Raw genomic sequence first — 24,767 nt, 5'->3', positions numbered from 1 at the left:
TCGCGGCGGCGTAACGTATCCTATATACGTTACACCGCCCCAATTTTTCATCGCAAGTGCCTGATTCACCAAGCACTTGCGATGAAAACTACGCCGGCGGCCTACGGCGCAAGGCGGGCCAATTTAAATGGGCGTGTGCCATTTAAATTAGGCGCGCTCCCGCGCCGGACCTACTGCGCATGCTCCGTTTCTTAACTCCCGCCGTGCTTTGCGTGCCGTGACGTCATTTTTTTTAACTGCGACGCGCGTAGCGTACTTCCGTATTCCCGGACGGCTTACGCAAACGACGTTAAATTTTGAATTTCGACGCGGGAACGACGGCCATACTTTAGACAGCAATACGCTTGCTGACTAAAGTTAGGGCACCAAAAAAAACGACTAACTTTGCGACGGGAAACTAGACTAGCGGCGACGTAGCGAACACGAAAATCCGTCGTGGATCCGCCGTAACTCCTAATTTGCATACCCGACGCTGGTTTACGACGCAAACTCCCCCCAGCGGCGGCCGCGGTACTGCATCCTAAGATCCGACAGTGTAAAAGAATTACACCTGTCGGATCTTAGGGATATCTATGCGTAACCGATTCTATGAATCAGTCGCATAGATAGAAACAGAGGAGAAACGCCGTCGTATCTCATTTGTGAATCTGGCCCTTAATTCGCAACACAGTAAAGTCGGACAAGACCGTTTTTTTTTAATCGCATTGCATTCGTAGAGGAATCGCAATGCATGTATGTGAACGACCGTCATTGAAAACAATGGGCCAGATTCACGTAGAGAGCGCGTATTTATGTGCAGTCGTAACTTATCCTATTTACACTACGCCTCCGCAACTTTGACAGGCAAGTGCAGTATTCACAAAGCAAAGTTGCGGCGGCGTAGCGTAAATAGGTCGGTGTAAGCCCGCCTAAATTCAAATGTGGAAGATGTGGGCGTGTTTTATGTTAATTTATTGTGACCCCACATAAATGACGCTGTTTCCCGAACGGCGCATGTGCCGTCCGTGAAAGTATCCCAGTGTGCATGCTCCAAATTAACCCACAAAAAGCCAATGCTTTTGACGTGAACGTAAATGACGCACAGCCCTATTCGCGAACGACTTACGCAAACGACGTAATCGACGGAAAATTTTACGCGGTCCCGACGTCCATACTTAACATTGGCTGCGCCTCATACAGCAGGGGTAACTTTACGCCGGAAAAAGCGTTACGTAAACAGCGTATCTGTACTGCGATGGCCGGGCGTACGTTCGTGAATAGGCGTATCTAGCTGATTTACATATTCTAGGCGTAAATCAGCGTACACGCCCGTAGCGGCCAGCGTAAATATGCAGTTAAGATACGACGGCGTAGGAGACTTACGCTGGTCGTATCTTAGAGAAATCCTGGCGTATCTGATTCTTTGAATCAGGCGCCAAGAAACGACGCCTCAGATTTAGAGATACGACGGCGTATCTGGAGATACGCCGTCGTATCTCCTACCTGAATCTGGCGGGGACGGCATGCGAATTCAAAGTGTTAACGTGAACCAGGCCTAAAATACAGAGCATTATGTGCGTCTGGTAGTGTTTTTTTTTAAAAAAAGCTTACAAGCCCTGCGTATAAATATATGTTACTGGTCTATACTTTTGGAACTACAGCGTGCAAGCGTCTCCTATGCGAGTATTCCACTCTCTCCACCCGGTTATTCTACATCTACCATCTACAGTGCGCATGCGTTACCTCGCACGCTTCCGATCTGCCCAGGACGATGGTCACGTGACTAGCTGGACCGGAAGTAGCTTGACGTAGTCCTTGTTTAATCCCAGTCATGTTACTATAACGGGAGGCTGACTGGAAGCCGGGGAGAGGATGTGGCTTCTAATTATCTTCCCAAGGCCTCTCCTAATATTGTGTTCTAGTTCCGTGTGAGCTCCCTCTACACACAGCCCGGCCCTCCATCACCCTGACATGACCGGACACCCAGTCTGCCGCCCTTTACTGACAAGAGCACAGCTGTGACCGGCAGGCACAGCACCGCATCCCCGGGACGAGGCACAGGAAGACGTCTGCTTCAGGCGGTGAGATGGCCAACCAGCCTGTCATCCTTAATGTGTATGACATGGTGAGTGTATAGGAGCGGCACATCCCCCCACCTCTGCTGCACCTTCCTGTCCTGTGTGTGTATACAGTGTGTGTCTATGGGGGCTGCACGCCTATTGTTCTGTCTACTTTCTTCCTGGGATTTCCTTATATGGGAAGCTTTCCCCTCTGGAGACATTCTCTTCTGGAATCACTTTACTACTTCTTCCTCATTGCTGCTTCCTTTTTAGTGTTTTGTGTTTTTAGTGTTTTTGTCTTTTTAGTGTTTTTGCCAAGGAGCCATGTGCTGTTGATGTTGCCCCCCCCCCTTTTTTTATCCAAGATGGCAAAAGACTCGCCATTGGGATTTGTTACAGTGATACTAAGACCCCGTTTACACTGGTGCGGCTTTGAAATCATGCTACTTCAGTGCCATTTCAAAGCCGCACATCCGCTTGATTTGCACTGCTCATTTCATTGCGACTTAATTTAACTGCCTCCGGACTGTACTATAGCAGTTTTGCTGCTACAGGGCAGTAGCTGTGCGCCCGATTTGTGTGTGCGTGTATGTATACGTGATCCAACGCTTCTGGGTAGGGGGCACGCATAGGCATACGTGTTGCCAACTGCTCCCTCCTGCTGTCATTACACACAACTGAAGCTAGTTGGGGGGGTGCCAGGTACTTGATGTCAGCCGGCACCTGCCAATTTGTTAGGCAGAACTGCGATCTGTCTATGTAAACTAGGCAGATCACTGTTCTGATTGGGGGAGGGTAGGGTTGCCACATCATCCCTTTAGCCTAGGTTCACACTGCTGCGAATTCAAAATCGCGGTAAAATGCGCGATTTTACTGCGATTTCGCGGCTGCGTTTTTGCTGCGATTTCGGCCGCAATTTAATGTAAATCGTGGCCCGAAATCGCAAAAAGTAGTACAGGAACTACTTTTTGAAATCGCAGATTAGGACAGTGCCATTGCCGACAATTGCCGCCGATTTGAGATGCGATTTGACATGTCAAATCGCATCTCAAATCGTTCCAAATCGTACCCAGTGTGAACCAGGGCTTTATCCGGGACACATATTAATTACACAGATTCTGAGGCTGATTTAATAAGGCACCAAGGGAGTTTAATTACCACCTGAGGTGACAAACGCTCCGACTGGGAACACATGGCATGCATAAATCAATAATTCCCTATGAGAGCTGTCTAAGGCCCCTTTCACACTACTGCGACTTCAAAGTCACGTGATTTTACTACGATTTCGCGGCATGCCTGTGTAAGTGGCATGAAAATCGGACCAAAGTCGCGCAGGGACTACTTTTTGAAGTCGGAACGAATGGTTGTCATTGGAAATCATGGGAAATTACTTGTCATGCTACTTTGCCATCACAAATCGTGGGACAAGTCGTATAAGTGTGAAAGGGGCCTAAAAGGAATTTGTCACACTAGCATTGTTTTGATTGGTCAAAGGACAAGTCGTGCTATCTCAAAGTCGGAGCAAAATCTTATCTTGTTCATTCAAGTCAGATGGAAGTAGGACCGATGTCGCAGGGCAAAGTAGGATAACAGTCGTGTCGTACCAGTTTGAACCCAGTCTTAATCGGCCACAGAACCTGTGTAATATGTGTCCTGGATTAAAGGGATGATGTGGCAAGGCAACCCTAGGGAAGGGATGGAGTTTGTGTCCCTGCAAAGCAGGGAAGAAATTCCATCTCTTCCCCCTTGTTAAAGCACTTCACTTGGTGTAGTAAAACACTGGCTAGCCTTTTGATCACCCTCTGATGTGTAACCCTTTCCCAGCCAATGTTAGTATAGTGCCTATTTACTGATCACTGTATTAGGCTGCTTTCACATTGAGGCGTGCAGCCGCGGTGACGGTATAGCCGCGCTATTTGTAGCGCGGCTATACCGTCGTATTTACCGCGATATTCGGGCGCTAGCGGTGAGGTTTTAGCCCCCGCTAGCGGCCGAAAAAGGGTTAATACCGCGGTATTACCACGCTTTCCCATTGATTTCAATGGGAAGGTGCTGTATAGGAGCGGTGAATACACCGCTCCTATACCGCGGTAAAGATACGGCTAGCAGGACTTTTGGTGCGCTCTTGCTAGCGCACCGCTTCAATGTGAAAGCCTTCGGGCTTTCACATTGAACACTACAGGGCAGTTTTTTTCATGCGGTATAGCAGCGCTATTTTTAGCGATGTACCGCATGAAAAACGCCTCAATGTGAAAGGGGCCTAAGTGTCACTGGTTCCCAAAAAGTGGCAGAATGTCCACCACAATATCAGTCCCGCTATAAGGCGCTGATCGCCGCTATTTGTAAAATAACAAAAAAAGGTTTGTAGATGCTATAACTTTTGCGCAGGCCAATCAATATACGCTTATTGGGGGGGGGGGGGGGGGGGAATATGTAGCCAAATGCATATTGACCAAAATTGATGGAATTTTTTTTTATTGGATATGTTTTATAACAGTCTTTTTAAAAAAAAAATGCAGTGGTGATCAAATACCACCAAGAGAAAGCTCTATTTATGGTTAGTGTTTAGGAATGAGGGTGAGTGGAGCAAGTAGTGGACTGTGTGTTTTTTGTTTTTAACCTTACAGTGGTTCTTAAGCCTGGACATTTTTATACTTTAAAGTAGAAGTCCAGCCAAAGCTTGTGTGGTTGGGCTTCTCCTATGGGTCGTATGCAGTTCATTTTGCATTCCTATGACCCGTTTTCAACAGAGAGGGTTTTGAAGTCCACGCTCTGCTGACATCACGGATATCAGTCCAGACACCGCGTCATTCCGACAATGGAAGTCTGGATTCGCCTGTCTCAGTCTCTCAGCAATCCGCTAAGAGCCTCAGACTGCTGGTCACCGCCCTTTCACAGCTCAGCGATCCAATGAGCGAGGAGGAGCAGAACGGAGAGCTGTGAGAACTGAGCCATCGGCGATGTTTAATCGCTCAGTTCTCAGTGTAGAGGCGCCAGGGGACAGATGCTGCATCCACCTAGGTAAGTATAAATCTGCAAAAAACTATATATTCCTTTACTCTTATTTTAATGCGTTCCCTGCATTAAAGTGGATGTAAAACCCTATTAATGAAATTTGAGCTGGGCACATATATTTGCAGTATTTCGCTATCTATCTTCAAAGAGCTAAGTCCGTCGTTCTCTTCTGAACAGATCCTCTGTTATCAGCCTGAAAACTTCTGACAAATTCTCAGACACATCGGATAAAAGCAGCCTGACATTTCTGCCCGGGGAGGTTGCTATAAATATATTAGCAGGGAGCTGGCCCTGTTACAAAACACATCTGAGAGTCTCTGCCCATGATGAGGGGGTGTGTGCCTTTCCTCCATTCAGCAATTTTAGCTATCTTGGCTATAAGCCCAGACATCACACTCTGTGTTAAACAGGAAGAGAAAATTTCCTAACATGATCTGAACTTTCTAAATGGCATATAATTGTGAAGACCACAGATATGGATGTAAAACTTTGTTAGGGAGATTTTTATCATCTGAGGCTGTTCACTTCACTGGGTGTATGGAGGCTTTACATCCACTTTAAGGTAAAAGTCCCAGTGTTTGTATCGTCCGTCCCCCCCCCCCCCTTTATATGTACATCAGGCTTATCTCAATCCAGAACCAAACCCATCTGCAGTGACTCTCTGCTCACTGAGGCAGCAGCAGGACCCATTGACTCATGCTTCTGTCATGTAAATCCTGTCAGCAGGGGCTGGGACTGAGCCAATAGACACACTTAGCCCAGCATAGGATTGAGCTTGCTGGTGTGCCCCCATAGGAAGTGGCTTCCTGTGGTGGTGCACTGCGGGGGACCCAAGAAAAGGAGGTTCAGGACCACAAAGCCATTATATGGAGCAGGTATGTATAGCTTGTTTTAATAATAATGACCTTTTTACAATGAATGATTTAAGGTAAAAAACATTTTGCCTTTAGAACCACTTTAATTCATGTCCTTGGTCAAAATATGTAAAATATATTTGGTAAAATTAACTAAAGTGCCTAGTAGATCCTGGCAGTCACCTTTTCTTGCTTGTTCTAAACCAGGCATCACTAAATAGCGGACCGTGGTTTGCACCCGTACCAAGTGACATTGCTGTCTGGACTGCCACCCCTTTTAGCTACCTGTGTGTCCTCTCTTCCTCCTGCCGCTGCTGTCATCTTCACAGCAGGGCGGGAGCTGCCCTCCTTTTCAAGTTAACAAGCGGTCAGTTTGTTGCTATGACACAGGGTGGTCCTAGCCACAAGTCACCCCTAGTAACGGGAGAAGTTGGGAAGCTCCCACCCTTCATCCAGACCAATTTCTCTTCCTGCCCTCTGCCTTGAAAGATGGGACAGGAAGGGGAGGGATGATCACTGATGTAAAGGTAGAGGGGCTATATTGTTAAAGCGGAAGTAAACCCATTGATCTAACAGTTTCAAAAAGCAGTTACATTTCCGGCATGCCGGGATTGCCAACTGTCACATTGGTTGTGCTCTCAACCAAACTGTCAAACCATCCAATGGCTGGTGTCATAACTGATCACATGTGCAGCATCATGGCAGTTGAAGATTAAACATAGGCCAAGATGGCAGCTTCCTTGCCTGAAAATGATAGGTGGGTTTACTTACACTTTAAGTGGACTATGTAAAGAGTGGAATGCTGTGGAAAAGGGGCACTGTACTGCAAAGGGAGGGGGACTGAAGTTTAAACGGCGGCTGCTAAATATGGGGGAGGGGGGGAGAGTTTGAATTAAAGGGTCCCTGTGATTTAAAAGGGGGACTGTATTAAGAGATGGGAACTCTTATGTGTAAGGGGCTGTAATGTAAAGATGAGGGACTGTGATACAAAGGAGGGATTGTGATGTTAACGGAGGAGACTGATGCAAAGGTGGGGGGGTCCTATATTGTAAAGCAGGTAGTCCCCGCACCATGAACCAGTGACAGAGCAAACTGGCACAACCTGCACTGCCACCCTCTGACTACTACAGGGCGCCCACTCCCCTTCTCCTAACAACACTACTTGCTTCTCTCTCTGGTCACAAAGGAGAAGGGGAAGAGCAGGGCCAGTATTTTGTAGCACTGGTGAGACCCAGGCTGCTATGTAAGTTCTGTATAATGTAATAATTTCAATAAAGTTATTAATTGATTTGCATTGTAATGAGTGAAATAAGTATTTGACCCCTTCACAAAACATAACACAGTACTGAAAATAGGTTTAAGCTTTGCTCTCGCTGGTACCGAACCCCCGACAAATTGCATAAGATTTTCCCAACTGTCCCCTCTGAATGTTGGAGATGTGGCTCCGCAACGGGCTCGCTTCTCCACATTTGGTGGGACTGTCCCCTGATAAAACCGTTCTGGAAAGGGATCCACGACCTTATTGTTCAGATTACTACATACTACCTGGAATTTTCCCCAGCACAATACCTGTTGCACCACACGACCCTACCAAAATCACAATACCGTAAATCTCTGGCGCTTCATCTCATTAATGCCGCTACCCAATGTATCCCTTTGAAGTGGAAATCGGCCTGTGCTGGACTGGCACCGTAGAGTGAATAAATTGGCAGAAATGGAGCAACTTATCCACAGTGCCAATGATACCCATGCTAAGTTTACTGAAACTTGGTCCTGCTGGATTCATTACAGGGATTACCTGGGCCAGGTGGTCCCTTCGTCCCCTAATGTTCTTCCTGCTGTACCGGTGTCGAATCATTGATCTGACTGTCCTTTCCCCTACCACGACCCGCCTTCCCACTCTCTCCCCCTCCCTTTTTTTTTTTTTTTTTTTCCCACCTTCTCCTCCTCCCCAACCCGGGGACCTCCTTTCACCCACAGATTGATCCCAATTGTGGTGGGTGAGACGGGGGTGACCCTTTTAGAATCTTGACCTTATCGGCTCCTCAAAACTTCATTTGGGGCAGGGTTGTCTAGTCAGACTTTAATGACGTGCATGCCTCTCCCCTTCATGCGATGGCAGCTGTTAATTGTTTATTTGCTCTCGTGTTCTTGCTGCACTATGCTTTGTCTGAATCAGTTGACCCTTCTGTGTACCTGCTCTAATGCTTGTCATTATAGCTTACTGGTTGCACCCAGTATTGATACTGTATTGATTTATTTGTATGACATATTCTCAATAAAATTGTTTAAAAAAAAACATAACACAGTACTTGGTGGCAAAACCCTCTTTAGCAATCGGAGGTCAGACGTTTCTTGTAGTTGACCATATAGCTGCACGGTTCTGGCTAAAATGACAATCGCATTGGGCTAACATTACTGTTTGGTTTTTTTTTTTTTTTTTATTCGTTAAAGTGTATTTTTCCCCCAATAAAATGCATTTGAAAGACTGCTGCGCAAATACCGTGTGACATAAAATGTTGCAAAAATTGACATTGTATTCCTTATGGTCTCTGCTAAAAAATGTATGTATGTATGTATGTATGTATGTATATGTGTTTGGGGGGGGTTCCAAGTAATTTTCTAGCTACTAATATTGATTTTAATTCTGGAAGAATCAAATGTCAGAAAAAGGTTGACTTCAAAAGAGAAGAATAGGTGTGTTAAATAAAAAAATAAATCGTACTTGCCTAGGTGGATGCAGCATCAGACCCTGCACTGAGATCCGAGCCACCGAACATTGCCGACAGATCCCCTAGAGGAGAGCTGCTGACTGTCAGAGTCTCTCCTCTTTCTCCACGCTCATTGGAGCGCTGAGCTGTGGAGGGGCTGGGAGCTAGCGGCTCGCTGAGACTGCCATCAATCAAGGCAGCTGGCAGATCCAGACTTGAAAGTGGAGATGATGCGCTGCTTCAGACTGCTCTCTGCTGAAAACGGGTCACAGGAGTGGAAAACGATTTGCACTTCTGTGACCCAGAGGAGAAGTCTAGCCTAAAACGCTCAGGCTGGATTTCTCCTTAAGTGGTTAAACTTCCTTTATTTACACACCAAAGTTCATTCCATCATTTGATCTCAGAAGGAAAAGTTACAATGTTTATAGTTCTCTCCCAGCACACAATGTTGTGAAAAACATGGCAGGCTGCCCGTTTTTTTTTTTTTGACAGCTGAGTGAGCAGAGAACTCTCTACACTTGTTATATGAATGAGTCGAGAAACTCTGCAGAGTTCGTAAGGGGGGGAGGGCGTTGAATGGAGATCGTGGGACTTTGTTTTTTTTCTTGCAGCTCTAGTTGGCCACCAGGTTTGCACACATCTGAGAAGGGGTTTTGTCCCACTCCTCTTTGCAGATCCTCTCCAAGTCTTTAAGGTTTTGAGGTGGACTTTTGGTAACTCGAGCCTTCCAACTCCCTTTTTATGGGATGTAGGTCTGGAAACTGGCCAGGCCACTCCACGACCTTAGTGTGCTTCTTTTTGAGCCACTCCTTTTTTGCCTTGGCTGTGTGTTTTGGGTTATTGTCATGCTGAAATGCCCATCCACGACCCATTTTCAATTACCTGGCTGAGGGAAAGAGGTTCTTAGCCCTGTCCAATGATCCTTTGATTCAATGAAGTTGTCCTGTCCCCTTAGCAGACAAACGCCCCCAAAGCAAAATGTATCCACCTCCATGTTTGATGGTGGGGGATGGTGTTCTTGGGGGTCATAGGCAGCATTCCTCCTCCAAACACGGCAAGTTGAGTTGCTGTCAAAGAGCTTGATTTTGGTCTCCTCTGACCACAACACTTTCACCCAGTTCTCCTCTGAATCATTCAGATGTTCATTAGAAAACTTCAGACAGGTCTGTACATGTGCTTTCTTCAGCAGGGGGCCTTGCGGGTGCTGCAGGATTTCGGTCCTTCACGGTGTAGTATGTTATCAATTGTCTTCTTGGCGACTATGGTCCCAGCTGCCTTGAGATCATTGACAAGATTATCCCATGTAGTTCTCGGCTGATTGCTTACCGTTTTCATGATTGTTTAAACTCCACAAGGTGAGATCTTGCATAGAGCCCCAGACCGAGGGAGATTGACATCTATTTTGTGTTTCTTCCATTGGCAAATAATCGCACCAACTGTTGTCACCTTCACCATGGTGTTTGGTGATGGTCTTTGTCACCCATTACAGCCTTGTGTAGTTCTATAATCTTGTCCCTGACATCCTTGGGCAGCTCTTTGGTCTTGACCATGGTGGAGGGATTGGAATCTGCTTCTGTGGACAGGTGTCTTTTATGTGACAAGCTGAGATTAGGAGCACTCCCTGTAAGAATGGAGCCAGAACTCATTAAAATTCAAATCAATTTATAACTTTTTTGAAATGCATTTTATTTTGTTCTGTTGCTCACTGTTAAAATAAACCTACCATTAAAATTAGACTGGTCATTTCTTTGTCAGTGGGAAAATGTACAAAATCATCAGGGAATCAAATACTTTTTTTCCCTCACTGTATGTGTGTAAAAGTATAAGATGGCTTTCTATGAATAACTTTTGCTTTCTGTTTCCACTTGCATAAAAACTAGTGTGATAATTTTACTTAAATGTAAAGGTTTTTTGTTTTGTTCAGGTGAGTTTCTAAGTGTTTTTTTTTTTTTTTTGTGCCATGTGCAAACTGTTGGCGCTATATATAAATCCTGTATAATATGTGAAATCAGCCTGGTCTTGTGTTTGTATATCTAATTTTTATAATATTTTTGTTTTTAGTACTGGATCAATGAATACACATCAGGCTTAGGAATTGGTGTCTTCCACTCTGGTATTCAGGTGTATGGTAGAGGTATGGTTTATATATTCCTTGTTGCATGACCTTGGGTAAGGGGAAATGGATGAGGCTGGCTACTGTCTGCCCTTCCTTGGTATTGTTTGCAGGTAGATTGGTTTGCTCATAAGCTGGACACGGCACACGCAGTGCTCCCCAGTGAAAAGTCAAATCTGACAGTGTTGCTTGTCACAGGGGACACACACACACACACACACACACACACACACACCCTTCCACAGCTGTATATTCCAGCATGGTCTTGCCTTGAGTGGTTATCTATTGACCTTAAAGAGGAAGTAAACCCTGATAGGTTTTACTTCCTCTTTGTTTCCCTGAAAAAGTAAAGCATAATGGGCATCTATGCATCGCATAGTAGCGCATTATGTGACACTTACCTGCAGGAGAAGCCCACAATGTCCCTGTCTTCCTTCCGGGCCGCGAACTTCGGCTCTGTGACTGGCCGGATTCGTGTGATGTCACTCCCGCGCATGCGTACGGGAACTGCCTGTTACGGCATGACCCCAGCTTGAAACGGCAGAGCGTGCCCTTTTAAGTCAGCGCATGCGCTGAAGAGGCCTTCGTTCGGGGACATTGCAAATATCTCCTAAACCATGGAGATTTAGGAGATATTTAAAGCACCTACAGGCAAGCCTTAATCTAGGCTTACCTGTAGGTGAAATTTGTCCCTGAATGTTTACAACCGCTTTAAAGGAGGTCTGTGAATGATTACCAGTTTTTCCTTCTTGGTATATTGGGCACTTGTATTAAAATGTCAGATCACTGATCTAAAGTATTTTTCTACAGACGGCTCCCTAGTCCAGTCATTGAACTGCAGTAATGGGGGGCCTCCACTGTTGGGTTGCTTTTTTTTTTTTTTTTTTTTATGTACATTTTTATTAATTGCATATTTTTTTTTTTTCCCCCCTTTCCTTTCTACAATCAGAATTTGCGTATGGAGGTCACCCATATCCATTCTCTGGTGTATTTGAGATCACTCCTGGGGATTCCACAGAGTTGGGAGACACATTTAAATTCAAGTAAGTTTTTTTTAAATGTTTCACCTTTTGTCATTTATTTTTTTTGGATGCTAAAGCAATCGGGCAATAATAGTAATGCAGTTAAATCGCCTAAAATCAGACTGAATGTTTGCATTTAAACGGCAGGTATGTATACCCAGCATAAAGCGTAGGTGAGTACATCAGGACCAAGCTAAATAACACAGCTGAAAAAGTACTTGTAACTGTTCTACCTACCCATGCATGTTTGTTCTTATTCTTGTGCTGTATTACAAAAGCTTTGTGAAAATGCTTGCCACAGCCCCCATCTTTAACACTGCTAGAGAAGATTATCATTCACACCCCCATCCTATCAGTATGTAAGACAGGGTTTGACAAATTATCTTGGAATCTAGGAGCCAGCTAAAAAAGTTGGGAGCCAAAAAACGCACCCCGTCCCGCCAAGCTCACGCGAAGAAGTGAACGCATACGTGAGTAGCGCCCGCATATGTAAACGGTATTCAAACTACACATGTGAGGTATCACCGCGATTGGTAGAGCAATAATTCTAGCTCTAGACCTCCTCTGTAACTCAAAACATGCAACCTGTAGACATTTTTTAAACATCGCCTATGGCGATTTTAAAGGGTAAAAGTTTGTCGCCATTCCACGAGCAGACGCAATTTTGAAGCGTGACATGTTTGGTATCCATTTACTCGGCGTAACATTATCTTTCACAATATAAAAAAAAAAAAAAATTGGGCTACCTTTACTGTTGTCGTGTTTTTTTTTTTTTTTTTTTTTTTTTTTTAAATAAGTTTATTTTTTCCCCCCAAAAAAGTGCGCTTGTAAGATCGCTGCGCAAACACGGTGTGACAAAGTATTGCAACGACCACTATTTTATTCTGTAGGGCGTTGGAATAAAAAGTATATATAATGTTTGGGGGTTCTGTCAGTGAAAAAACACATTAGAACTGCTGTTTTTTGCTACTTGTAATGTAATGTAATGTAATGTAATGTAACCTGTAATATCAACGGCCACCACAAGATGGCCACTCCTTCTGCAGGCCTCGGCTTCCTTCAGTGAAGGACGCAAAGCCGCGGCCTCAATTACCGGCGGGCGCGCCGTGATCATGCCCCGCGCCGGCCGGTAATTGAGGCCGTGGCTTTGCAGCCCTAAGCTTCCCCAGGCGCCAGATCACAATTTATTGTCGCAATTGCGACCTGGAGCCCGGGTTTTGTCGAGGCCTGATGTAAGAAACCTTATTTTCTACTGGATGAATGTGTTATCTGCCATTAATGTATATGTGGACACGTTTGTTATAGAAACATGAAAAGTGATCAACTTAAAGGCAATTGTCTTGTATATACCCACATGCCCTACTTATTGCAGATCAAATAAAGTATGAAAAGAGATTAAATTATTGCTTCTTGTACAAAGATAGTTAGGAAATGGCCTAGACAGATTTTTTTGGAACACCAAGTAAAGATTAAAAATAATTAAATCGTAGTGCCATTTCAAACTTGCTGTTTTTTGTAATTGGCCTACTTAAGTGGAGATTAGTATTGTGTACACTACATGGAACATTAACCTGAGGAAGAAAAGGCAAGAGATGTCTAAAGAGATCAGATAGAAAATTATAGAATCAAATGTAAAGTCCTCAAGACCATCTCCAAACAGCTTGATGATCCTGTTACTATGGTTGCAAATATTAAGAATCCAACCTCTTGAATGTAGGTGCAAGAGGAAAATCAACCCCAGATTCAACAGAAGAAGAGTGAAAATGGGTAGACAAAGAACAAAGGAAAACTTCCAAATTTCCAAGCTGATCTTCAAGGTCAGATATGTGCCTGATTGCACCGACCGTTGGTTTTTGACCTAGGAGGACTCCACTTTTGAAAAGGAAAACTTAAAAAAGCCGCACTGGAATTTGTTAAAATGCATATTGCCAAGTCATGATGCTTCTGGGAGAATGTCCTTTGGATACATGAGACAACATTGAAGTTTTCTTAGCAAGTTGCATCAGGTCTATGTTCTGGGATATGGGGGATATTAAACTCTGTGGTGGTGAGCATTTCAATGAGTTTTTCCAGTTCAAAAAGTGGTTAAAGGCATTCAAGTCCACTTTTATTAAACAAACAAGAAGAAAAGTCCAACACATCAGTTGCCCACACAGTTGTATCCTCTTCGCACAACAAAATGGTCAACCCACAATGCTAAGCCACTTGGCTTTCTTGTCAACAGCACCGCTGCTCTTGGCACTGGACTCCCAGACCCAGCTCTCTGGACTCACTCAGACTTGGAGCACCTCGCTGCACAGGTCCACTTTTGGCCTTTAGATGAGGGGTCTCCTGGCAGCCCAGGCTTTCTCACTCTTCAAAGACATTGTTTTATTAAACCCAGGACCCTACATTCACTATCTGGTCTCCAACAGTACAAGAACAAGCAATTATTTTAATATAAACTGCTAAATACCTTTCCTCATCAGCAGTTAGAACAGTCTTGTGACTTCTATGAGTGTCTGGTTAAAGCTTGCATGAGGAACTTTCATCCTCTCATTGTCCAGTGAGAATGCAGGACCCCTGACCCTCTGTCTGGACAGTTCTGATTGGCCCTGTGCTGATCACCTCCACTCTTCAAAGGGGGGGGGGAACCTCTAGCAATATACACCAAACTGAGCATGTGCAGGCTGTACCCTGGCTCTGTAAATATCAGGTTATTTTTTGGAGACGGTGAAAGAAGTAGATAAGAGCAGACAGGATCGAACAGCCTTTTTACACAATTGTGGTGGGGGGATATGGACACTTTCAGAGCCTCATCAAAGTGAGAGCAACGCGGAACACTTTTATCTGAAAGACCTTGGCTGGCTGTAAAACCTTGCTTTAACCCTGTGTCTACCAAGGTACGTTTACAAACGGCATGGTAGACAAGTGGTAAAACACTTGTGTTTTTGGGACAGGGGACCCCCTTAAAATTCATACAGGACCTGAAGAATGTCCTATGAATTATAGGGGCGTCCCCCACTTTTTTTTTTAGGCTGATAATGTCACTGGCTGTAAAGGACACAACAGTGCCTGCACCTGCCAGTGTCCCTAACCATTGACCGTAGGAAGCAGAGATGGCAATAGAAATGCAGCTATTATACTTGACGTTTGACTCCCGCTAAAAGGGTAAGGTTTTTTTCAGGCCTTGTTTCAAACACCTGAACAGCCAAGGTCCAGTGTGAACTTGTGCTTGTACCAAACCTTAAGCTGATCCCTACTCCTCATCTGTTCGACTGCCATGTTTAGTTAGCACTTGCCTGGTAAGGCTTTATTTTTTAAGCAATCGTAATGCAGGATGTGTCCAGCTTCAAAACTTTCCATAACAATGTTCACTAACAATCCTATTTTGCAGTCTGTTGTATATTTTATGCATAAGGGAGAAAAAAAAAAAAGTGAGTTTTTAAAAGACATTACTGTCAACATATTTATCAACCAAGCCACATATCTTCATCCACTACATAAGTATCCTCTTTGTTGGCATTCTAACTGTTTTATGTTTTTTTTTTTTTTTTTTTTTTTTATATAAAGGGAAGCGATTGCTTTGGGAAGCACAGATTTTACAGAGAATGACATTGAAAAAATAGTCGAAGAACTTGGAAAAGAGTTTAAAGGAAATGCCTATCATCTTATGCACAAAAATTGCAACCACTTCTCCTCGTCTCTGTCAGAGGTAATATACCCTATTTATTTAGATTTTTATTTGTGTGTGTGTGTGTGTGTGTGTGTGTGTGTGTGTGTGTAATTTTGATATATACAATTTTGTACCACATTTATGTTTGGCATTGATTTTTAGTTTGTAAGTGTCCAGAAAGAAGCACCGTGTGCTGGGGGATGTGAACCCCTGTGTTGTAGCTGCTAATAAAATAAATGGTGTAAAGTCCAAATATATAATCCATCAACAGCCAGTATTGCCAATCGCCACTATGAAAAACTTTTCTCCTGCAGCTTATAGACACTGCCCTATTTGCATCCACCACAAGTAATGATTGAGTGCCCACAAGTAATGATTGAGTGCTCACCTCCTACTTTGACATCTTAAGAAATGATGAGGTCAAAAAGTGCTTTGCATCACCCTCTGGACTGTTTCAGAGACCTAGTTCTCAAAACTGTGCTTCACTCTACATGCCGCCCATACAAATATTGGGTATATAGAAGGCATAAAAAATGTAATAACACTCTCTGTATAATGACTTTTACATAATAAGTTGAAAACACTCACATAAAAAAGCAAATGTGCCAACAGTGTTTAATACATGGATAAAACTGTGCTGCCAGTCACCTCTGTGACAAACGTGAAGCATTATTTTCTACAACTCAAACTGTTGTGCCATGCATGCATCCACCACGTGTAATGATTGAAGGCTCACCTCCTGCTTTTACCTCCATAAATAGTTGTGAGTTGAAACAGCGCTTTTCTCTCTAGACTGTTGCAGGAGCCAGGTTTTCACATTCTTTACACGCTGCTCAAACAGATACAGTAAAACCTTGGATTGGGAGCATAATTCGTTCCTGAAACATGCTTGTATATCAAAGTAAATTTCCCCATAAGAAATAATGGAAACTTGAATGATTCGTTCTACAGCCATTTATTTATAAGTCCTTCAGCTTATAGTTCATATAAAAAGATAATGGCAATGTGACCAAGTTATGTAACCATAAAATGTTCATCCACAAATGAAAGCCTCCACAAGGGGGATTAGAAGCAAAATCATCAGGAGCTACAGAGTATAAAAGAGAGGTGCCTCCAAGTGTAGCAATAAGGTTGCATTTAATGAAGGTACAACATTTAGCAACTCACATGGCTGATGATTAAAACGGGCACATCTAAGTATCCGGGGTAAAGCTGTCCACATAGACCATCCTCCAACGCTGGCTCTCACTGCTGTCAGTCTGCAATCTACCACAGTAGAGCGATATAAAAGCGAGGCTTGAAGCTCTCATGGAGCGCAGTGTGGAAGGGATGACTTTGATGGCAGTGCGAGGAATGGTCTATGTGGACAGCTTTCCCCCGCATTTCCTCCATACTTGGATGTGCCTGTTTTAATCATCAGCCATGTGAGTTATTAAATGTAACCATATCGCTACACTTAGAGGTGCCTCTCTTCTCTTTTATACTCGGGTTGTGACATGACGCTACTTTGTATATCAAGTCAAAATGTATTTAAATTTTTTTAGCTTGTCTTGCAAAATGCTCTAAAACCAAGTTGCACTCAAACCAAGGTTTTACTGTATTGGGTATATAGAAGGCAAAAGGAGGATTGTAATGGTGTACGCTAGAGCTGCACGATTAATCGTCAAAATAATCGAGAACTATTTTTTTTTTTTTTTTTTTTCTTTTTTTTCCCTTGTTGTGATCTTGACAAAGGGTTTCCCAATCTTCCTGAACTTTGGTGTGCAGAGAACTTTCTTTATCGTACATCACGGGACACAGAGCAGCATAGTAATGACTATGTGGGTTATAGAGCCTACCTTCAGGTGATGGACACTGGCACTCAAAGACAGGAAGTTCCCTCCCTATATAACCCCTCCCACACTGAGAGTACCTCAGTTTTTTCACCAGTGTCTTAGGTGTTGGTCACGTTCGTGAAAGCTCTTGCTTATGTGGTCCTTCTTGGGCTGGAGCAGGCTAAGAATCCGGATCCGTTTAAAGTGCTTCATAGCCAAAGTGGACGGTACCCGGGCCTCGGTTGGAAGAACGAGGTTTGGCCTATAATGCTTCTCTTTGGAGAGCTGTACTCTGGGCTCCAGTACTTTGGTCTATTCCATGGCTAAAAGTTTTCTGCTACCAGGGTGCTATATAGGTCCAGGGGAGTGGTGTTCCTGTCCATGGACCCCGGTCCCTGAAGGTCTTTGACAATACCCACGGTGAAGGGTGAAGATTGGGCCTCTTGCATAAGCAACACCCTGCAGCGTGGAGAGGTAAGTGGAGGTATCTACGGGACTTGGTCCGACAGTAGGTCCTCCAATTTTTTTCGGGGGCTATGGGTGGCCAATATTCTGCTATGCATGGGCAATGATGACCACTATGTCTAAGTTAGACGGGATGGCTGCTAGTTTACCCCCTTGGCTGATTCCTACATATGCTGTTTGGTTGAATGTGAGTAAAAACTAATTACCTGTAGTGTTTTCCTTCTTCAGCCAGGGTTAGTTATTGCTGATTCCCGCAGTGCTGTGTGTCCCCCTGTCTGGAGCTGTCGCCCCCCCCTTCCTTCCTGCTGACCTCCGTTGGCTCCTAAGGGGTCAGGGACGGCGAAAGCCGCAAAGAAGCAAAAGGGCTCCCCATCGGGCTCGGAGGATCTTGGGCAGATCTCTATGGCGCCATACTCCCCCAAGACACCAGAGTTTGGTCCTCAGGTTGAGCCAGTGGGGTCACTGGGGGCTACAGCCGGTCCAACCCAGGCGCCCCCTGTTTGTTACAGAGGAGGTATTGGCTTCCACCCTTGGGGGGGTTGGAAAAAAGGTTGGCGGCGTTAATTGCAGCCGCCTTGCCTGAGAGAAAACGGGCTAGGTCCCTCTCTCCCGGGGCTCAGTCCCTGGACAAGGAACATTTTTCCCTTAGAGGAGGGTGAGGACCAGGCGGATGAGGAGCTAGAGGGGGCGGACTACCTCAGCCGCCAACAGATCTCTCCAGGAGAATGGTGCCTCCATTCCCAGGTGTTCCGGGAGATTTGCAGCAGGTGGGGGTCGCCAGATGTAGATCTTATGGCATCCAGGTTCAATGCAAAGCTAGACAGATTTGTGTCCCAGACAAGGGACCTGTTGGCATGCCAGACGGATGCACTGGTGTGCCCATGGACCCAGTTCTCCTTGATATATGCCTTCCCGCCTGTGCAACTTTTACCCCGGCTCCTTCGCAGGATTTGGGTGAAAGGCAAGCCGGTAAGCTCCGGCATGGCCCTGAAGGTCGTGGTATACACTAATCGTAGGGATGTCAGTGGGGGATCCATGGTCCCTTCCACTTCGGCCAGATCTGCTATCTCAGGGCCCGATTATTCCATCCTTCCTTACAGTCGCTAAGTTTAACGGCTTGGCGACTGAATTCTACATCTTGGAAAGGAGAGGGCTCCCTAGGCCAGTAATAGCCACTCTAATGCCAGAAAGCCTGTGTCAAGACTAATCTATTACAGGGTCTGGAAGGCTTACATAACCTTGTGTGAAACGGGGGTGGTACCCTCGTAAGTTTGTTGTTGGAAGGATTGTGGAATTTCTTCAACTGGGTGTGGACATGAAGCTAGCCGTCGGCACCATTAAATGGCAGATATCGGCTCTGTCCGTATTATTTCAGAGACCATTAGCTACCCACTCTCTGATCAAGGTTTTTTTGCAGGGAGTCTTGCAGGTGAATCCGCCAGTTAAGACCCCCTTGTGTCTTTGGGACCTAAATCTGGTCCTATCGGCTCTACAGAAACAGCCCTTTGAACCATTAAGGGAAATTCCTTTGGTTTTGCCAACTAGGAAACTGGTGTTCCTGGTGGCCATGTCTTTGGCCAGAAGAGTCTCAGAGTTAGCCACTCTTTCTTGTCGGGAACCATATTTGGTCATCCACAAGGATAGGGTCGTTCTTCGGCCTCATCCATCCTTCCTCCCGTAGGTAGTTTTGAGTTTCCATTTAAACCAGGATCTTATCCTTCCTTTTTTCCAAATCCGGGGTAAGGAAAGGTTACTACATTCATTGGATGTGGTAAGGGCGGTCAGGGTCTATCTGAATGCTACTGCCCAGATCCGAAAGACTGATGTCTTATTTGTCCTGCCAGACGGTCCTCAAAGGGGCCAGGCAGCGTCTAGGGCCACTATTTCCAGATGGATCCGGCAGACTATCTCGCAGGCCTACGGATTAAAGGGGAAAGATCCCCCAATATCAATAAAAGCTCACTCCACCAGGGCAGTGGGTGCTTCTTGGGCTGTGCATCATCAGGTCTACATGGCCCAAGTCTGTAGGGTGGCGACCTGGTCGTCAGTCCACACATTTACAAGATTCTACCAGTTGGATGTTGGAAGGCGCACGGACATAGCCTTTGGGCAGGCGGTTCTGCAGGCTGCTGTTTAGATCCCCGCGTCCAGGGGCGCCTATATTTATTTACTTCTGTTTTTTCCTCCCCTCGTTGGGCATTGCTATAAGACATCCCACATAGTCATTACTATGCTGCTCTGTGTCCCGTGATGTACGATAAAGAAAAAGGGATTTTTAATAACAGCTTACCTGTAAAATCCTTTTCTTGGAGTACATCACAGGACACAGAGCTCCCGCCTCTCTTGGGGAATATTGGGACCTGTATTGCTTGCTACAAAACGGAGGTACTCCCAGTGTGGGAGGGGTTATATAGGGAGGGAACTTCCTGTCTTTAAATGCCAGTCTCCATCACCTGAAGGTAGGCTCTATAACCCACAGTCCTTACTATGCTGCTCTGTGTCCCGTGATGTACTCGAAGAAAAGGATTCTTACAGGTAAGCTGTTATTAAAAATCCCTTTTTTCTATCTGCGCTCAGCCATCAAAAGTCAGTCTGGGCAGTCCAAGTTTTAAAACTTATTTTATCAGTGGAATGTTAAGTCTAAACATTGTATCAATCTGTCTTTTACATCAAAGGAATATACTTCTGTATGTAAATTAGGAATGTTTAACCACTGAAACACCAAACCTTTTTGACAGTTTTCAAGTAAAAATTATTTTTGCTAGAAAATTACTTGAAACCCCCAAATGTATGTATGTGTATATAAAAAAAAATGTATAATTTTTTTTTTTTTCTTGGTAGAGAATAAAATGGTGATTGTTGCAATATTTTATGTCGCACTGTATTTGCACAGCTGTCTTTGAAATGCAATTTTTTTATTTGTGGCCAAAATTACAAAAAACAAACTAACCAATAAAGTTAGCCCAATTTCTTCTTTTTTTTTTTTTTTGTATGTGAAAGATTTTACGCTGCTAGTGTACACTGTATCATTTATTAAGGCTAAAAATCTCAAAGTGCCAATAGCGCCTGGTGCAATCACAAATGGCTCTGTGCCGATCTCATCGCAATCTCCATTCAGTATGGCTGCGGGGTGACGTCACTAGCATGGCTCCACCCTTATGCGTTGCTTTCATGGGGTGGATTTCCTCAGGATCAGAGTTGTCGCATCCTGGGCCTCCAATTGGCCTCCCCGCCAGAGGGCTCTTGATGCAATGGCATTTTTTTTTTTACCTCATTTCTTAAGTCAAAGTAGGAGGTAAGCATGTATGTATTGCACGTAAGGCACTACTACAGGCTTATGAGCTGCAGGAGAGACGTTTTCACAAATGAAGAGACTTCATTTGCACTCTTAATATTCAAACTTTTTACTGTTGTATGTGTTGGAGTATGTTCTATGTATGTATGTGCTAAAGTTCGATCCATATTTCGCTGGCTCTAGACTTGGAAAAAGTATGTAGCAAAATGGAAGTCGACGGTCAGCTTTTCTTATACTTTGTTTTGGTAAATTAGAAAGTACTTCACATAAAGCAGAAGCATGATATAGCCATAAGACTAACTTTTCCAAAAATGGAAGTTAACGCCACCAGCTTTCATGTTTGTCTCTTGCAACAGTTGTATATTTTAAATATAAAACGATTTTGAAGAAAACAAAAAGCTTGATAAATTTAAAGGTATAGGTCCACTTTCAGCACTTGGTAGTTGTCTACTCAAGTCTTTTTGCAAAGACTACCTGTTTTGCTGATAACCACTAAGACATTGGCAGATGCACCAAACCAACCCCATAAGCAAGGGTGGGGGAGGTGGCTCCTGTACTGGTATGAATGAGCAATCTATTACTCTTCCTCCTTTTTTTGGCTTTCTACTGGGTTCAAACCCAGAATGATGCAGACTGCTACAAGGCTGTGTTGAAAAATCCTGGTTATTGGTATCCATTGTCCTTTTTTTTTATTTTATTTTTCTTATTTTGGTAAGGGTACAAGGAGAGGTAAGATTAATTGAAAAATCCTGAAAGGTTTCCTATAATGCTGTTAAATAATCAGACCAGAAGCTAGCAAATGCAAGAAATGCTGGATGAGCATTTTTCATGGTTCTACACCCAAATTTAGTCATGAGAGGTAGGTTGAGCTCATTCCAGTGTTCTAATGCTCCAGTACTCACTCCTATCTGTAATGACCTTACAATATCTTTACACTTTTTTGAAAAATATGGAGTCTAATCCAGGATACATTTAAAGGTGTTCAAAAGATTCCCTTTAAGGTATAGTTCATCTTTTTGAACTTTTTTTTTTTTTTTCATGCCTGCAGAGAATTGCAACTGCGACCAGTGTATTCTCCTTCCCAACTTATATGGGGCTGAAGAATGTAATCAGTTGGCTTCAAGTGCGGTGATGCCAGATGGGGCTTGTAGTATTTAAATTCGCAGATCTCTTTGAATGACTCGCCTGTGTGGGCAGAACCACAGAAAGCCATATAAAGTTCAAAAGAAAACAAAATGCTTCAGGCAGAAGCACCCCACGATACAGGTACACTGGGGTGAGCAGTTGAGGAATGAGATCATGTTTCATGTTGCACTCTAAATGTGGGTGTAAAATGAAACATGGTCATAAAGATGGACTAAGGCTTTAAACTGTGACAACAAAAATCTAGACGTGCCCACATATTTTCACATTCCTTGTAGGTATAGGTGCCTAGCCCCCCCTCTTCTTGTTTCACTATTAGTCCGTTCTGATGGACAGCCCCACTGGACAGGTGTGTATTTAAAGAGGCAGGGCCATGCACATAATCCACATATTCAGGGACTGCAGTCATGATTTATTTTAGTGCTCATCTGGGAATCTGTACATTTTACTAAAGCCTAGTACACACAACTAGGGTGTTGTTTTTTTGATATTCAACCCGGTAGGTTGAACATAAAAAAAAAAAAAGCACTAAAACTGACAGCTCAGATCGGAGCCACTGTTCTAACAAGCTGATACAGCGATCTCCCCTGCTGAACTATTGTGTTCTGACGGGGACATCCCCCCCCCCCCCCCCCGCCGCCACCAGAGCGCTGATTGGGAGCCAGTCAGTTGCTGGTTTTCCAGCATGCTCATCTAACAGAAGCTGGCTGAACTGGCTGCCATACACGGTCCAAATGTCTGTTGCTTTTATTGAACCGGTTAATGTCGCATTGTTTGGCCTGTGTTTCCTAGGCTTCACAAAGTGAAACTAGTTTTATGGCTAATAAATGCAATACCAAAACAGCTGGTAGTATCTGCTCTTATTTTAAAAATATAAAACCCGACTGCTTAAAATTATGGAATTGGTTTAATACTACTGTAGAATATAAATGTGTGACTTGCCAGTTATTGGCAAGAGGGCATTTTTCCTTTTGCAGTACTGGCCTGGTTCATCCATTGTTCTCTTCCTAATCTAATCCTTTCTTTTTTTTTGGTCCCTTTAGATCCTCTGCGGCAAGGAGATACCCCGCTGGGTAAACCGATTGGCATACTTTAGTTCCTGTGTACCTTTTCTACAAAGCTGTCTACCTAAGGAATGGTTGACTCCTGCTGCCCTCCAGTCTAGTGTCAGCCAGGAGCTGCAGGAAGAGCTGGAAGAAGCAGAAGATGCAGCTGCCTCGGCCTCCAGTTCTACAAATATAATGCCCCGACCTGGACGCCACACTAAGTTATAGGAAAACACTTACGGGAGAACTGCAATGAAATGCAATTGTTTTTAAAGTCAGTGATCCTAATCTCCAGCAACTGACACTCTTCTGTCTATCAGTGGGCAGGAGATCTACATTGGGGCACAGGAGCCTACTTTCTTTTGAAGTATTTCAGCTCAGGATATTTGTACTTTGTAACAGAACATAATGCAATGACACTATTGTTTTCGTCCAACTATTCACCATCCTACTAAACTTTTTTTTTTTTTTTTAAACCTGTCGTGTACATTTCTAACTTTTTTATTGAAATTTCCTCTCCAGTATTTTTTTTTTCCCAACAACTCCTATAATTTTACCTTTGGCTAACAAGAACTTTGAAGTATTGCTCTCTTGACCCAAATGAAGAAAAAGTTCAGTCCATTAACTCAGCTGAGCAGTCCAATTGTACCTGTATTCTCAGTGCTCTTTTGGAGTATCCTGCCAACTTTCATACCAGTGCAGCGTTCTTATTTTTTTTTTTATTATTGGTTGAAGTGGTCATCTCTTGGTGAAGCTCATCAGTTGATAGTTTACAGTGTTATTTTTCTTGCCACTACTGTCTTGATCCATTGCAAGATAAAGCTCTAAGACCTATCACACTGACGAAAACAAAATTTTATGTATTTAAACCAAATACACCTGGATGAAGTTGCTTGACAATCCTCTTGGCTTTATCCAGTGTCTTGATGTGTTTGTAGGGTAACCCATAAGACAACGTTTTATTGCGGTTGTGGTACATCTTCTGTAGAAGCAAATAATACACTTCATGTTGTGAGGGATCAGTCTTGATGGGTAAAAATAGAGTGACGGGGTGTAGGTTGTGTGCTGTTCCCCCCCCCCCCCCTTTTTTTTCCTCCACTTCTACTAGCAAATATTTGTATGTTTTATGTACATTATTGCTACAACTACATCTGACAATAGTTGTTCAGTAACTCCTACCAACAAGTACTGTTCATTTTCTACTAAATCAGGGATTTTGCATGACGTTTTACAGCTAGGGCTTGTATATACATTTTTAATAGTGTTTTTGTTTCCCCTAAGTTCTGTAGATTTTCAGCTCTAATGGGGGAGTCATGACATACAAATTTCATTTTTATACACAACAGTAAAAATCCATGATTTACTAGTAAATTAAGCACTAAGTTGGCTGGCTTGTATGCAAAATTAACTGCCAGTTCTAGCCAATATCTTGGCATTTTTGTTTCTTGAAGTTTTGTTTTCAGTCACAGATCTGTGCCGTTTTAGTTTTTATCATTTTTTTATAATGAAACTAAACCTGTGTAATCTTGCAAGGCAGAGCTGTAAAAGTACTGTAGATTTCTAGATCCAGTATCCCCAGTCCTGGAGCCAAGGGC

General features: G+C 43.8%; 1 protein-coding gene across 1 annotated transcript; it reads left to right on the top strand.

The window, feature by feature from the left end:
* Positions 1 to 1,760: 1,760 nt before the first annotated feature.
* Positions 1,761 to 24,072, top strand: DESI2 (desumoylating isopeptidase 2). Its single transcript, XM_040351067.1, has 5 exons — positions 1,761 to 2,104; positions 10,681 to 10,753; positions 11,682 to 11,775; positions 15,307 to 15,448; positions 23,170 to 24,072. Exons 1-5 carry the CDS (start codon positions 2,066 to 2,068, stop codon positions 23,398 to 23,400), a joined length of 579 nt encoding a protein of 192 aa, XP_040207001.1. The 5' UTR covers positions 1,761 to 2,065; the 3' UTR covers positions 23,401 to 24,072.
* The last annotated feature ends 695 nt before the right edge of the window (positions 24,073 to 24,767 follow it).

The sequence above is a fragment of the Rana temporaria genome, chromosome 4, assembly GCF_905171775.1.
Source record: "Rana temporaria chromosome 4, aRanTem1.1, whole genome shotgun sequence".
Classification (NCBI taxonomy): Eukaryota; Metazoa; Chordata; class Amphibia; order Anura; family Ranidae; genus Rana; species Rana temporaria.
The sequence above is the reverse complement of the archived record's forward strand: the minus strand, read 5'-3'. Positions and strand labels throughout refer to the sequence as shown.